Genomic DNA, 15,844 nt, shown 5'->3' on the forward strand with positions numbered 1-15,844 from the left:
ATAAATTAAGGGTATAAGAAACTCTAGGAGATAGTGAAGGACAGGGAAGTCTGGCATGCTGCAGTCCACGGGGTCACAAAGAGTCTGACTTGACTTAATGACTTATGACTTATCAACTTATGAACAATAAATTAGGAGGTTGGGATTAACAGACACTATTACTATAACAGATAGACACTACAAAACAGATAGATAACAAGGACCTACTGCACAGTACAGGGAAATATACTTTGTATAATGTAATAATCTATAGAGGAAAAGGATCTAAAAAATACATGTATATGTATGTGTATATACATATAAAAATATATATGTATATATATGTATCTCTGTGTACACACACACACACACACACACATAAATGAACTTCCCAGGTGGCACTAGTGGTAAAGAACCCTCCTGCCAATACAGGAGACATAAGAGATGTGGCTTCGGTCCCTGGGTCAGAAAGATCCCCTGGAGGAGGGCATGGCAACCCACTCCAGTCCTCTTGCATGGAGTATTCCATGGACAGCAGCTACAATCCATAGGGTCGCAAAGAGTCAGACACAACTAAAGCAACTTAGCACCCACGCACACATACGTAAATATGAGCGTTCAGGGCAGTCCAATCAAAATCTCAGCCTGGAAGCCCCGGGCCAGTGCTGACTTAACCTACCCAGGTGATTCCATTCTGTAGCCCTTAGGAGCCCCCCAGCCTATGTCAGACTCTCTGAACCATTGTTGGTCTGACAAGTGGACAGCAGGGAGGAAAGATGTTCCATCAGCGGGAAGACCAAGCTAACACCCCTTTCTGGTGCTCAGGTCCCACGCTGGCCCTGGATGCTTTCTCGTGTGTGTTTTAAGCTCAGGGAAGTTCCTCCAGTTGACAAGGATGCAGATGGATTTTAACCCCACATGGCTTCTTTTTCCAGTGCCAGACGCCCCTCAGAGCCTCCAGCTGTCGCTCCACAGGGAAGTAGAAGGAGTGATCATGGGCCACTGGGCCCCTCCCGTCCATACCCACGGCCTCATTCGGGAGTACATCGTAAGTTCCTCCCAGGAGTGGGCAGTGCGTGTGGGTGAGCGTGGGAGATGGCCGGGTCTCCTGGAGCAGAATCATGTTCTGTGTGATGCGGACTCAGTTTGGTACCGCCTTATAATCATCCATCCGCTGGAACACTTTGCATCCCACCTTCCCCTCTCTCCTTATGCCTTTTTGTAAGGTGTTACGATGCCCAGACCTTTGGTACCTGTTCATGGTATAGTATTTTTATTTTTATTTTTCTCTCTCTTCAGGTAGAATACAGCAGGAGTGGTTCCAAGATGTGGGCTTCCCAGAGAGCTCTTAGCAACTTTACAGAAATAAAGAACCTACTGGTCAACACTCAGTACACGGTCAGAGTGAGTGTCCGCACACGTTTCAGCCGTCTGGCTGGGTGGCCTGGGAACATGGGGAGATGGTTGCACTTTCATGAGAACTCCATGCCTTCTTTGACGAGGTGCTGACTAGTGGTCTGCTCAATACCCCGCCCCTTGCTCTGGGAGCTCGTTTTCTTTTAGTCTCTCAAATCGAGGCCTCAAATCAGCCTTCACTCAAATAGCTGAGAATTGATTATTAATGCAGTTCTCCTGCTATTAACCCAGATATTCTGCTAGCGTTCCAGTTCCAATTTCTTTTGCACCCACCTCTTTTCTGCTTATCTTTAGCTGCAGGGAGAGACAGAGCTGTGATAAGTGGCATGTATGAAATGATCTTCTGGAGTTCTTATGAAATAGATTGTCAACATCTTCAGTAGAAAAAGGAGTTGGTGCAAAACATGTTTGGAGACCACTGAGCGCATTCGCAAGCTCCCTTACACTGAGAGTCTCATACCTGTGTATGGTTATGCATATATGTGGACATATGCATGCACGCACACACGCACTCCCTCTCACACCCCTGCCCTTTACAAAAACTTTGACACCTGTCAATCAACAGAAATTTCATAAATTCAGCTTTGTCCCAATTCCCTTTCCCCAGGTTCCCTCCTGTGCTCTCTTTCCCCATCTTATTTCCCTTGCAGGCGCCTCAGACTGTCTTGCATCCCTCTGTGTGTATTTCTTCCACCCATATTGCCAAAGCCTCACCTCTTTTGTCCACTTGGGATTCTCGCTGTGTGGCATGTTGCCTTTATTTCATACTAATTCACACTCTGATTTGAAAGGTGGCTGCGGTGACCAGTCGTGGAATAGGAAATTGGAGCGATTCTAAATCCATTACCACCATAAAAGGACAAGGTAAATGATTCCAGCATTTGCAGATTTAGAGAAGCTAGAAACCCTTAGAAAAAACTCTGTGTGACTGGCAGTTAAAGACGCATAGATCAGAATAGTTCACACAACCTCCCTCCCCACAACAGGTGAACTTCTCTGGGTGTCTCTGCAATGCTTTAGACATGAAGTCTTTCTGGGGGGACTGTTGATCATTCCTCCTCCTATATGCTATGCGATGCTAAGTCACTTCAGTCGTGTCCGACTCTGTGCGACCCTATAGCCCACCAGGCTCCCCCATCCCTGGGATTCTCCAGGCAAGAACACTGGAGTGGGTTGCCATTTTCTTCTCCAGTGCAGGAAAGTGAAAAGTGAAAGTGAAGTCGCTCAGTCGTGTCCGACTCTTAGCAACCCCATGGACTGCAGCTCACCAGTCTCCTCCGCCCATGGGATTTTCCAGGCAAGAGTACTGGAGTGGGGTGCCATTGCCTTCTCCGTCCTCCTATATAGAACTGGGCATCTGTTGTAGCCAAAGCATACAGGTGGATTTCTGAAGGCTGCCACGCCTGACTCTGTTTCTCTGTGGAGTATCCGTGACATAAGGAGTCCTCCTTTCTCAGCCAAGATAAAAGATGGTCTCGTCCATGTCGTCTGTGGGGTAAGAGAGTACCCCATATACTCTCTTGTAAGAGAGTGCCATGCCTACACTCGTTACTGCCCTGGGGAAGCCAACAACAACTTCTGTTTTTCTATCGCTAGAGCTGATCAAAGTCATGGACGTGGAAGGCTGTCATGCCAGCTGCTCTGCATATACCAGCTTATCTCATTGAGCCCTCAGAACAACTATAAGGACAGATAAGGGAGTGGAAAGGTTGTGTCATTTGCACATAGAGCTGTGGTTGGAACCTGATCTGCTGACTCCAGAACCTGAGCCCTGAACCGCTGCAGGGCCTGCCTTCTGGGCGGGGCTCTTCACTGGGCACACGTGCCTCACATGTGCTGCCACCCCATCCTCGGTGTGGAGTAGGAGCCAATGAAGTCACGGATGAGTGAGTGAATTGAAGCAAGTGAACGGAAGGCTCTGGCACTCAGTGGGAGACACACTAGCTCATCTTCCTGATCCTAGCCTTGGCACTTTCGTTTCTGGATTGGCGGGCGGGTGCAAAAGCTGGAAATGCCACCAGGAATGTGATCAGGGGATTTTGCTTTAACCTGAGTCTGTGAGAAATAGGCTCTGGGTCTTGAAGAATCACTGTCTGGTTGCCTTTAAAAACATGGGGTGGTTCAGATCAGTGCAGGGGCCAAGCTGAACTTCATGAAGTCAGCCAGTCCGTGAAGCAGGGAGATTGTACATGTTGGAAAATGTGTGTTGAGTTCACACTTCCTTAGAGTTGTGTTTTGTTTTGTTTTGTTTTTAGTGATTTTTGGCTGTGCTGGGTCTTTGTTGGTGCAAGGGTTTTTCTCTGGTTGCAGCAAGCAAAGACTACTCTATAGTGCCGTGCTTGGGCTTCTCATTGCAATATCTTCCTGTTGCAGAGAATGGGCTCTGGGGAACATGGGCTTCCGCTGTTGCAGCTCGTGGGCTCTTGAGCACAGGCTCAATAGCTGTGGCTTAGTTGTTCTGCAGCATGTGGGATCGAACCCCTGTTCTCCTGCATTGGCAGGTAGATTGTTTACCACTGAGCCACCAAAGAAGCTCCTCCCCTAGAGTTTTGATTGTGGTATTATTTTCCTCTACAATCAGTCAGAACATACTGACCGTACCTACTGAAAAGGAGGGACATTGGAAAGTCATCAGAAAAACAGGTAGCATCTTGAATTCCTCATCACAGTTCACACCTGCATTTGAAAATCTCAGTGGTTGGAGGTTGGTTACTTCTCTCAGGAGACCTGGGTTCGATCCCAGGGTCGGGAAGATCTCCTGGAGAAGGAAATAACAATCCACTCCAGTGTTCTTGCCTGGGAAATCCCATGGATAGAGGAGCCTGGGGGGCTACAAGTCCACGGGGTCGAAAAGAGTTGGACATGACTTAGCAATTAAACAGCAACAACAGTGATCTTTAGGATGAATCTCAACTCGTCATACGTGTATTGGTTAGAAGGCAACTGTGTGCAGAGTCAAAAACGTGTGTTATGATCTGTCTGTGACCTCGGGTCCTAGTAATGTAAGAAGATGGGATTTGAAACAGCAGGAGCGTCACCCAGAATGACCACCGTCATAGTGGACACGATGGGTTAATGGTAACAACAGCCACCATATTTTGAGCACTGCAGCAAGCACCTTGCAGGTTGTTTTTATAGGAATTAATCTCTCCGAATCCTTATCAACCCAGTGAGTATTCTTATACTCATTTGGTAGCTGAGGACACTGGGACTTGGCGAGGATTGTGCTGTAACTCCCACCACTATGATTATAACCCAGGTCAGGTTTATAGCAGCACCTGAACTATTTTGCTCTGAGCTGGCTGCCTGCAACTCCTAATACCCTTTCTTCTTCTGCATGCTGTGTTTTCCTCAAGCCCACTTTTATTGAACATCTAGAGAGACTCCTGTAATGTTTGAACCATCTCTTTGCCACCAAGTCTTAGCTACTCCTTTGGGTCTTTCTTGCCTTGCTAATATAAAAGGCATATGTGCTGAGAATCTAATCCATTTGAATATTATATTCTGATGAAGCTGACCCCATCAAGCCCTCTTAGCTTACACCTGTGGGACACTGTTGGGTTTCTGGTGGGTAGACATTCAAAATGACCAGTGTGGTGCTATTCACTTGAGCCAAGAGGAACCCTTTTCTCTCTGCTACCCTTTCCCTGCCCCCTTAGCTCCCAGGCTGAGCTCTGGCATTTTTTTTAAATTAGATTAATTAATTAGGCAGCATGGAGTCTTAATTGTGGCGTATAGGATGTTCTGTTGGGGCGCACAGATTCCCTAGTTGTAGTGTGTGGCTTAGTTGCTCCGTGGCATGTGGAGTCTTAGTTCCCCGACCAGGATTGAACCCACATCCCCTGCATTGCAAGGCAGATTCTTAACCACTGGACCACCAGGGACGTCCCAAGCTCTGGTCTTTATGAGGATGCCAGTATCTCATCAGGTCTTTAATCTGTCGTGGGTGGGACTTTACCAGAAAACGAGAAAGGGAACTTTGAGTATCAAGACACATATTATTTTACTGAATTTTGCCATCTCTGTCAAGTACAGATGGTATCTCTAGGTTTAGCAAGGACAGGTAGCTTGCCCCAGGGCACACGGTTTCTAAGTGTCTCAACAGGAATTTGAATTCCAGGGCCCAGATTCTTTCCATTTCGTCCCACATACGTCTACAAGTTAGGACTTAAGATTTAGCATGCTGTCAACCTTCAAAAAGGACCTGAGGCCGCTGGGACTTCACTGGTGCCAGTGAAGGTGGTTCCCAGTGTGACCCCCAGACTTTGCAGAACCAGGCTGAAGCTGGGCTGACTCGGGGCATTTACATAATGGGACTTTTCTGCTCCACCTAATTGCCAGGATAGCTGACCCAGCCGAGATAGTTCTGTGTTCACCAGGCAACTGTGGACCCAGCCCCAGCCTCAGGACAACAGTGGTCAAAGCATTAGAAGAGTCAGAACTGCCAAAGCAAAGCCTTTTCTTTCCCAGCTGAAAGATTGCTTTGTCCCTTGAGTTGAAAACTGTGAAGTCCTGCCTTCTTCACTTTTCATCACATGGTTTCTCTCTTTGGATCCCTTTTTTGTTCTCAGTGATCCCACCACCAGACATCCGCATTGACAGCTATGGTGAAAATTTTCTAAGCTTTACTCTCTCCATGGACACGGACATCAAGGTAACGTGGACATTTCAAACCAGCAGTCAGGTGGGGCTTTATTTTGCATGGGAACCGATAGAGCAGAGGACAGGAAGATTAAGAGAAAAGAATGACTTGTTCCAGCGAAGCTAAAATACCACACCTAGGTTGGCTCCTTCCCCCATGAAGAACAACTGGAGTCTTCCCATGTAATTATTCCGCCTCAGCCTGGTGCCTTTTTTTCTTTTTAACCATATAATTAAATGGTTCACAGCTACAGTGCAAATAAAGAGTTGGTGTTAACAGAATATGTTTGCCCTGTAATTTTCAGCTTTATTGGATTTCCTGGTTGCTGAGCGCTAATGCAGAGGTTCCCGCAGTGGAAGAGGGTCTTAGGGAAGAGTCAGATGCCTCGGACACATATCCACCAGTGTGCACCCAGCGTCCTTCCCCTTCCAGCACCTTCATCCCCTCCGCTTGGTCCATCAGCGTGGCCACCTTCCCCATAGTCGTCTGTGTCCCCTGGTTTCTCAAGTTGCCGTTCACCTTCCATGGTGTTTTTTCCTCTTTGTTTTTCCTCACATCTGTCCCAGTCTGTGAAGTTGTGGTGGGACCAAAGGCCTGCAGAGTCCTCGTGCCATCGACTGAGCTACAGTGTGGTCTCAATGTGGCTTCTGGGACCGCTGATGCCAGAAATGGCCTTGCGTGGACTCTGTCTCTCTAGTCTTTGGTCTTGAACACATTTTAATTTGGGTCATTGTCTAATATTTTTAAAGACTTTTAGGTCAAATCTTTCTGTGAGCTCAGGACTCAGAAGAGGTAGTCTTTCCTGAATCATGGATATATTTGCTTCTGTTAGACAGTGGGGGCTTTCCTGATGGCTCAGATGGTAAAGAATCTGCCTGCAATGTGGGAGACCTGGATTTGATTCTGGGTCAGGAAGATCCCCTGGAAAAGAGAATGGCAACCCACTTCAGCATTCTTGCCTGGAGAAGCCCATGAGATCTGACCAATCCACCTTTGTTGTGACCTCTTGGCCTTGACTGCAGGGACTACCTGAGTTATGCATGCGTGTGTGTGTGCTAAGTTGCTTCAGCCGTGTCCGACTCTTTTCGATCCTATGGACTATAGCCTGCCAGGCTCTTTTGTTTATGGGATTCTCCTGGCAAGAATACTGGGGTGGGTTGCTATGCCCTTCTCTAGGAGATCTTCCTGACCCAGGGATCGAACCCACGTCTCCTGCAGCTCCTGCACGGCAGGTGGATTCTTTACTGCTCAGCCACCAGGAACGCCCATCTGAGCCAAGATGGATCCTTAATTACTGTAACCTAATTACCTTTTCAAATTTTCTTCTTTCTTCCTTTTTAGTTGGTTCTTGTCCTTTTATTTTGCATTAATTTTTTTTTGTTTCATTGAATCTATTTAAAAATATTTTAAAATTGGAGTATAATTGTGTTAGTTTCTGCTGTACAGTAACTTAAATCAATTATATGTGTACATATATCCTCTCTCTCTTGAGCCTCCCTCCTTCCATCCCACCCCTCTAGGTAATTGCAAAGCACTGAGGTAATCTCTCTGTGCTGTACAGCAGCTTCTCACTGGCTTTCTGTTGTACACGTTGTACTGTGCATATGTTTGGCCCGTCCTTTCCTTCTGCCCCTGTATCCACAAGCTCATTCTCCATGTCTGCGTCCCTGTTCCCATCCTGCAAATAGGTTCGTCAGTAACATTTTTCTAGATTGCATATATATATGTGTATGTTAGTTGTTAGTTGCTCAGTTGTGTCCAACTCTTTGCTATCTCACGGGCTGTAGCCCACCAGGCTCCCTTGTCCATGGGATTCTCCAGGCAAGAATACTGGAGTGGATTGCCATTCCCTTCTCCAGAGGACCTTCCTGACCCAGGGATCGAACCCAGGTCTCCTGCATTGCACGCAGATTCTTTACTGTTTGAGCTATAGGGAAGACCCTATATATGTGTGTGTGTATATATATATGTGTGTGTGTATGTGTGTATATACATGTTAATACACAATAGAATCTATATTTTATATTATAAATTGTTTCACATTCATTTTTAGAAGTAGGGAGGAGTATGATTGTTCAGTGTTAGCACAAATAGAACTGGTCTAAGGATCAAAGGACCAGCCCTTTATAAGAAGGGAGATACCCAGGGAACAGCAGAAAAGTTCTGCCTTTCATGTCTGGTGAGGTCTGTGCGTGAGCACTGCCCATGTAACATGGCTCTTGATTCTTGGCAGGTGAATGGCTATGTGGTGAACCTCTTCTGGTCATTTGACACCCACAGACAGGAGAAGAGAACGTTGAACTTCCGAGGGATCGTCTCGTCGCAGAAAGGTAGTGTCCTGGAGCTAGTCGGTGTGTAAGCAGGAAGGAGGAAGGCTAGACTGAGGCTTTCCTGGCAGTAGAGCTCATGTAGGGGGCCGGGAAAGGCGAGGGGTCTTCTCTGCAGCTGTTCTGAGTGGGCCCGTGTTGTCCATGGAGGATCCTGTCAGTGGCTCCTGAGCCCAGGTGAGGAATCCACTGGGTGGTTCCCCAAATCCCTCTTCTAATCTGATGGCTCTTCAGGGAAGTTGGAGGCTTAAAAAGGATGAAACGCTGGAAAGAAGCCAGATTAACCTTTTATAGTTGATGTTTTCCCTCCCCAAAGAGAGAATTCTCAGGATTAGTTACCTCTCTATTTACTCCTCTGGTTTGCTCCTCTTTTGCTGATATTAATACAAGGTGGTGTAGGGCTGCTGCTTAATTATATTTTGTAAATATTTGTTGAACAAATGGGCCAACAGACTGAGAGAAGAAGGGGTTCCAGTTCCTTTTGGATCTGTGCAAATAGTGAGTCTCAAAGTCCTCATATCTGAAAATAGGCTAAAGGAAGGATTTTAATTGCTTCTAAGACAGAACTTTCAATGGCCAAGGCTGCATGTGAATGTAGAGAAGGACATGAGAGCTTCTTTTCCCTTCTAACCTGTTTGCAAAGTGCTTCCAATCCTAACAAGTATTCTATAATATATGTATACACATACATAGGTTGCCCAAGGAGGTTATGCAAGAGTAAAGCTATCATTGGGCACTTAGCTTGTGCAAGCATTTACCCGGCAGTCACTCTGTGTGTTTTTTTACCTAACACTTCAAAAATGATGCCGTGGGATATCCTCATTTTAGGATCAGGACATAAGGTTCAGGGATCGAGTGGTTCCCTCAGAAGGCAGCAGAGCCGGGATTGGAAGCCACATCTCTTAACTCCGAAGGCTGCAGTCTCATTGCCCCCACATCACACCAAGAGAAACTGGCGGAGTCAGGGACAAAAGTCCTACGAGCCATTGCCTGAGACCCACAAAGACCTGCTTCTTGCCAGGGGTCATGCAAAGCACTTGTTGACGAGCATTTTCTTTTTTATTCCCTGCAACAGCCAGCCACCGTAAGTGCTGTTATTCTACATCTTACCTTACCAACAAGGATATGGACTTGGAGAGTCTGAATACTTCATTCTTGGCTTATGCAACCATGAGGCATAGAGTCAGGCTTTGAACCCAAGTCCTCTTGACTCCAAAGGCTGTCCTCTTAGCATATCTTTCTTTTTTTTTTCTACTTGATATTTATTTCTAGTGAAATATAGTTGATTTACAATGATAACAATGATTTGCAATGTTACATTTACAATGTTAAATTCCCATTAAGCATATCCTTCTTATGGCTCATTGCTCTTTTAGTTTCTGATGACATTTTCCCGACTTAGAAAGGGGCACATCTTTATTACAGAAAATTTAGAAAACAAAAAAATGTATAATGAAATTTTTGAATTCCTGTAATTTCACTTCCTAGGGAAACCACTTTTATTAATAATTTTGAGTACTCCTAACTTCGTATTTTTCCTCCTCATTGACTTCTTTATGTATACTGCATATACTTTTACCTCCTGCCTTTTTTACTGACCCTAAATCACAGAATTTTCTAGTCGCACTATGTATTCTTGGGAACAACTTAGAGCGGCTGTGTAACAGTTCATGGATACACGTGAATTTCACGGATGCACCTTATTGTTGCCTTCTTGTCGGGTGGTCAGATGATTACAATTTTTCCTGCTGAAACAAATACCGTGACAGACATCCTGGTTGCACACATTTTTGGATCCTTCTCTTGTACCTGGATTGAAGGTTATGAAGGATTCCAAGACCCTCACAAGGCCAAATGGCTCTCCACAAGGATCGTACCACTTTATATCCGCAGATGGTCGGCTTTAAAGGAATTTTTCCATGCCCATGCACTGTGTTATTTGCAATTTTCATTAATAAAGCATGCCGAGTGAATTCATAAAATCATAAACTTCCTACAACATGAGAGACTCACTTAAATGGAGAGGTTACATTGAAAAACTAGGTGGACTTCCCTGGTGGTCCAGAGGTTACGATTCGACACTGCCAACACAGTGGGTGAGAGTTCGGTCCCTGGTTGAGGAGCTAAGATCCTACATGCTGCATGGCACAGTCAAAAGATAAAAAGGAAAAAAAATGTAAAAAAATACTGTGTACATATAAAGACATGTGCAAAAGAAAAAAAAATTTTTTTAAATTTAAAAATTGAGTGTGCGTATAAAGACCACGGCTCCAGCCCTTTGTCCCTGTTCCCCAGTTGGCAACCTGACAGCTCATACGCCCTACGAGATTTCTGCCTGGGCCAAGACCGACCTGGGGGACAGTCCTCTGGCATTCAAGCGTGTCACAACCAGAGGTGTCCGCCCACCCGCTCCGAGCCTCAAAGCCAAGGCCATCAATCAGACAGCAGTGGAATGCACCTGGACTGGCCCCAGGAATGTGGTAAGTCAGCCCGGATGACCTCTGCAGAGTGAGGATGGACCGTCACCTGGCACTAGACCACCGGCCGCCCCCAGGGCTTCCCCCGCCGCTGCTTTGTTTCCTTATCCCAAACACATGCTACCCTCTTGGTCAGCTCTGGATTGCCTCCCAGAGGCACCTGACATCCCTTTCTACAACCTGGCCTGGCATCTAAGAAGAAAGAACCCCTGTTTAAGCCGAGTATGAAGAGGGGTCACATTCCTGATCAGGCACTGCAGCGGGGGTGGGTCTTACCTGGGGATGGGTGAGAAGTCAGTTGCCTTGACAATGATTATCGCACCTGAGGACCATGCCGGGGTTCCTCTCGCCCCTCCCCACCTGGGGGATCCCCCACTCACAGGTTGCCTTCTCAGGCACCCCGCCCCCGCCAGACATGCCTCCCTATTCATTCCAGGGCCCCCACTGCACTTGTACGTGGGTCTTTTTGTTTCTTTTATTTATTCATTTTAACGCATCTGATGCACTGGGATTAGATCCGTGCTTCTTTTTGAGTCTGGTTTTGCCTTCCCACCCTCCCCAGTGCGCACCTTCCTTTGCTTTTAGGCACACCTTCCCAGGGCTGTTTTCACCCGCCTCCTGCCTCTGCCCCATGGCTTCTGCTCTGTCTTGCCTGGAATCCTTCCCCCACCTGCTGTGCAGTCAACTCCTAGCTCTTCTACTCGGTCTCCTTCCCTTAAGAACTGAATCCTTAGAGTTGGTGCCATGCAGCCTGTTTCATCAGACCCTGCGAATCTGATTTGATATCTTCTGTCTACTCTCATCTCCCTAACTAGTTGATAAGATCTTGAAGGGAAGGGTCATTTTCTGAGTTTTCCAAATGGAAAAGTGTGTGGGACTAAATCTGTAAGAATCCTCAGTGGCTGGTGAGGAGGAATTGGCCTCTGTCTTCTGAGGGCGTATCCATTGTGCAATGCGGGCAGCACTGGTTCATGGGGAAAGAACCAAGGTTTGCCAGGAATTGTCTGTGAGCTCAGCCATGAAGAAGGAAGGGGAGGTGAGAGTTGTTGAGCACCTACCGTGTGCCAGGCACGATGCCCACCCTCCACCCGCGATCTCCTACTTCCTACTTTTATCAGCTCTGTGGGGTAAATGTTTCTGCTCTACCAGTGAGGAGACCACGGCTCGGAGGGGTGAGGTCACTGGCCACAGTCAAGGGTTAGTAAGCAGCAGACTGAGTTAGAGCTCAGGTCCGGCTGGAGTAACAGCCTGGGCGCTTCTGTCGCTCTTGAACCTCACTCTGAGGCAGGGACGGGGATGAGATGCCCAGAGCCAGGCTCAGGGCTCCGTTTTACCTGGAACCGGACTCTCCTCAGAGAGGGGCCTCTTTGGTTTATGTGCCCAACTCAGGCCTGCCTACCTGTCACACCCAGCCATCTGCAGAGTGGGGTGTTGTGTATAGAGCACCGGTCTGCGACTTGATTTTGGTATCTTATCACATGTGAACTTGGAGAAGGAGCCTCCTCCATGTTGAGAGTCTGCTTGCACTCATGGTAGCCTTCTGAGGGTCAGGGGCCCGTGGAGTGCCCTGAATGAAGCCCTCAGCTCCCACGTGTCTCCAGCTCACTGTGGATGCTGGAGTCTCACCCAGAGTTGTTGTCTCCCCGACAAGAGCTGTTCCCATCACTGTCAAGTGTGGCCTTCTTACACCCTGGCTCCCTGGGCTCTGGGGTCCCCTTTCCTGGCCCTTGGCTGGAGCCCCCATCACGTGGTGGCCCCAGGCGCATCCTCTCCAGGGTCAGACCTTCCTGCACCCTGAGTCCCCCTCTGCTGTCCCATCTGAGCTTGCTCATTCCCCTATTCCTGCTCCATTCCTATTTGTTTATCTGGGAATGAGAATCCCTGATGGGTTTCCTGCACCCCTGGGGCTTCTCCAGACCTATACGGTTTTCAAGTCCCCTGTCTTGCCTGCTTATATGCTCGTGGAGGAAATGCCCTCTGTCTCTACCTTACAAAGAAAGCTTCCTTACACTTACCCTGTTATAAACACTTGCAGCCTTCACTTTTCCCACTACAAGGGCCATCAGACTCCCACCTCCTGCTTTAAACTCCATGTATATCACTTAGGGTTAATAATGGCTGCATAGAACAGGAGTGGCTTTCAACAGTTTATTTCCCTCCTAATTATGAGTTGTTCAGAGTTTGGAATTCAGCCATCTAGGGCTTCTATATCAGCAGCATGGTTTGACCCATTTCCCATGCCCTACTAATAAAGGTCTGTATAGTCAAAGCTGTGGTTTTTCTTATATGGATGTGAGAGTTGGACCAGAAAGAAGGCTGAGCACTGAAGAATTGATGCTTTCAAACTTTGGTGCCAGAGAAGACTCTTGAGAGTCCTTTGGACAGCAAGGAGATGAAACCAGTCGATCCTAAAGGAAATTAACCCTGAATATTCCTTAGAAGGACTGATGCTGAAGCTCCAATACTTTGGCCACCTGATGCAAAGAGCTGACTCATTGGAAAAGATTGAGAGGAAGATTGAGGGCAAAAGAAGAAGGGGGGCGACAGAGAATGAGATGGTTGGGTGGTATCACTGACTCAATGGACATGAGTTTGAGCAAACTCCAGGAGGTGGTGAAGGACAGGGAAGCCTGGCGTGCTGCAGCCCATGGGGTTGCAAAAGTTGAACACAACTTAATGACTGAACGACAACAACAGCCAGTCCCCTGCCAGCCTTGCCTGTGGCACCACCTTGCAGCCTAGGGCTTGGACTGGACCCCATCGCCTTGTGTACTCCGTGCAGCGGGAGGGGGAAGACGTGCTCTCCCTGCATTTCCCTGAGCCCCCACTGAGGTCCCGCCCAGGATGTCTGCTGGCATCTTGGTAAGCATCCCTGTCACTTGGCCTCTCCTGCCTGGAAGAGGGAGGTGGGATGCAGGCTTGTTTCCAGGTAGCAACTCTCACTAAGAACCAGGATTCTACTGCGGGAGGAGGGGAAGACAGGGACCTGCTGGGCAGCCGGCAGTGTCCCCCCTCCCGCCACACGCTATCTCCATCAGCTTGCACACTTGCTATCCCCATCGCACTAGAAGAGTGTCCCCACTTTTGGTCATTCCCTCTTTTCCCCAGCTTATCGTGCAGTCTTCTAGTATAGCTTCCAGGAGTTTTGTATTTACAACTTGTTATTTATAAATCTGTTTTTCTTCTTTGCCTGGCTTTACTCAAGAAAGCGAGCTCTGAGGACAGAGACCACATCTTATTTATCTTCGTAGGTGGGAAGCCACTGCCTGGCCCAGGGTGCCTTCTCTGTAAACGCTGATGAAATAGATGCCAAGTGAAGACTTCTTTGTGCGCTCATGTGGAGCGGTTCCCAGGGTCTTAAATCAGGGCTTTCATGGGAGTGAGGTCACCGGCCGTTGAACTGGTGCCCTTTTCTGATCTCTCCTTTTACCAGGTTTACGGTATCTTCTATGCCACGTCCTTTCTTGACCTCTATCGCAATCCCAAGAGCTTGACTACTTCGCAGCACAACAGAACAGTCCTTGTCAGTGGGGATGAGCAATATTTGTTTCTGGTAAGTTTCCTAATGCCAGGAACACAGAGGAATGTTTTATTTTTTGAGGATGTCTTAATTGCTGGGCTCCAAGCTCAGACCTAGGACCTGGGGAGCTGGAGATGCGGATTCCAGGATCCGTGTGTGTGTGTGTGTGTGTGTGTGTGTGCATGCACGCACGTGTGTGTGTGTTCAGCGTGAGGGGGTGGGAGGAGGGAAGGAGAGAGATGAGAGGATAGTTCTTCTCCACAAGCATCAGGTTTTTACTTGAAGCACAGAATGAACGGCCACTTAACCATCTGCAGCTCCTTGTGCAGGACTGAGAACTTGGTAAATGGGCCTCAGGAATAGATAAAGCTTGTATCAGATTCCACTTCTAGGAATTTAGCCATGCTTTTACATGCGTGCCAAGGTATATGGAAAATCATGTTTGGACTACTATTACTTGTGAAAACAAAAGATTTGAAACAAACATCTATCGGGAGAAGACTGATTAAAAGTATTACAGCTTATCTTTGAGATGGAATACAGGGCAGTCATCCAACACAAATACAACAAACTAAATGTACTGATTTGGAAAAATTCCCAAGCTGTATTATTAAGTAAAGGAACCAAAGAGCATAATTATGTGTGTAATGGTTTTCCATTTGTGTAAAAAAGTTAAGGGCAGTAAGTTACACATGCACACACATGCATAAGCACACACATGTATGTATGTATGCATCTACACGCACACCCTCCCATCCCTGTGTATCTGTGCTTATGTTTGCATTGGACATTTCTGGAAGGAAGCATGTAAAATCATTACTAGTACTGCCTGTGGGGAATGGACGAGAGATCTGGGGTAGGTGGGGCTTACCCTGCATCTTTTTGTATGCCTTGAATTTTAACTGTGTACAAGTGTCATTGTCTTGTTGGGGAAAAAATAGTTTGCTGACCACTGCGTGAGTTTGTGTGGTGTTTGTTTCAGGTCCGGGTGGTGGTGCCTTACCAGGGGCCGTCCTCTGACTATGTCGTGGTGAGGATGATCCCGGATAGCCGGCTTCCTCCCCGTCACCTGCACGTGGTCCGTATGGGCAAAACCTCTGCTGTCATCAAGTGGGAATCCCCGTACGATTCTCCAGACCAGGACCTGGTGAGCAGGCCAGGCGTGCTGGCGACCTTGCTTATTCTGGACGTGGTTTGGTTTGGGGGCAGGAAACCGAGGCCTGGTGCGTGGAGCTCAGCAGGAGCTCCCCCCCCCCCCGCCCCCGCCCCGCCATTTCCGCCAAAGACAGGGTCCTCATAGGTATCTCCTCTTTGCTGTCATGTCCTGGCTGCTGTATTGGTTTGTTCCTCCTTTTCTCTGCCTTTGCCAACAGTTGGCCTGTAGGTTAAATCTAGCCCACTGCCTATTTTTCTAAATAAAGTTTTATTAGAACCAAGTTATACCCATTTGTTTACATGTTATCTATGGCTACTTTTATGCTAC

General features: G+C 47.4%; 1 protein-coding gene across 10 annotated transcripts in view; it reads left to right on the forward strand.

The window, feature by feature from the left end:
* Window positions 1–15,844, forward strand: part of SORL1 (sortilin related receptor 1) — a 170,560-nt gene that overhangs the window by 140,267 nt on the left and 14,449 nt on the right. For all 10 annotated transcript variants that reach the window (XM_086338350.1, XM_086338353.1, XM_086338360.1 and 7 more), the window contains 8 exons: window positions 915–1,027; window positions 1,279–1,383; window positions 2,187–2,259; window positions 5,967–6,049; window positions 8,271–8,367; window positions 10,660–10,844; window positions 14,275–14,394; window positions 15,344–15,508. In XM_086338350.1, the coding sequence (XP_086194476.1) occupies window positions 915–1,027; window positions 1,279–1,383; window positions 2,187–2,259; window positions 5,967–6,049; window positions 8,271–8,367; window positions 10,660–10,844; window positions 14,275–14,394; window positions 15,344–15,508 (941 nt within the window). The remainder of the gene's footprint in view (window positions 1–914; window positions 1,028–1,278; window positions 1,384–2,186; window positions 2,260–5,966; window positions 6,050–8,270; window positions 8,368–10,659; window positions 10,845–14,274; window positions 14,395–15,343; window positions 15,509–15,844) is intronic.

The sequence above is a fragment of the Bos grunniens genome, chromosome 15 (assembly GCF_055505025.1).
Source record: "Bos grunniens cultivar Pamir isolate PY7600 chromosome 15, Bosgru_T2T1.0, whole genome shotgun sequence".
Lineage (NCBI taxonomy): Eukaryota > Metazoa > Chordata > Mammalia > Artiodactyla > Bovidae > Bos > Bos grunniens.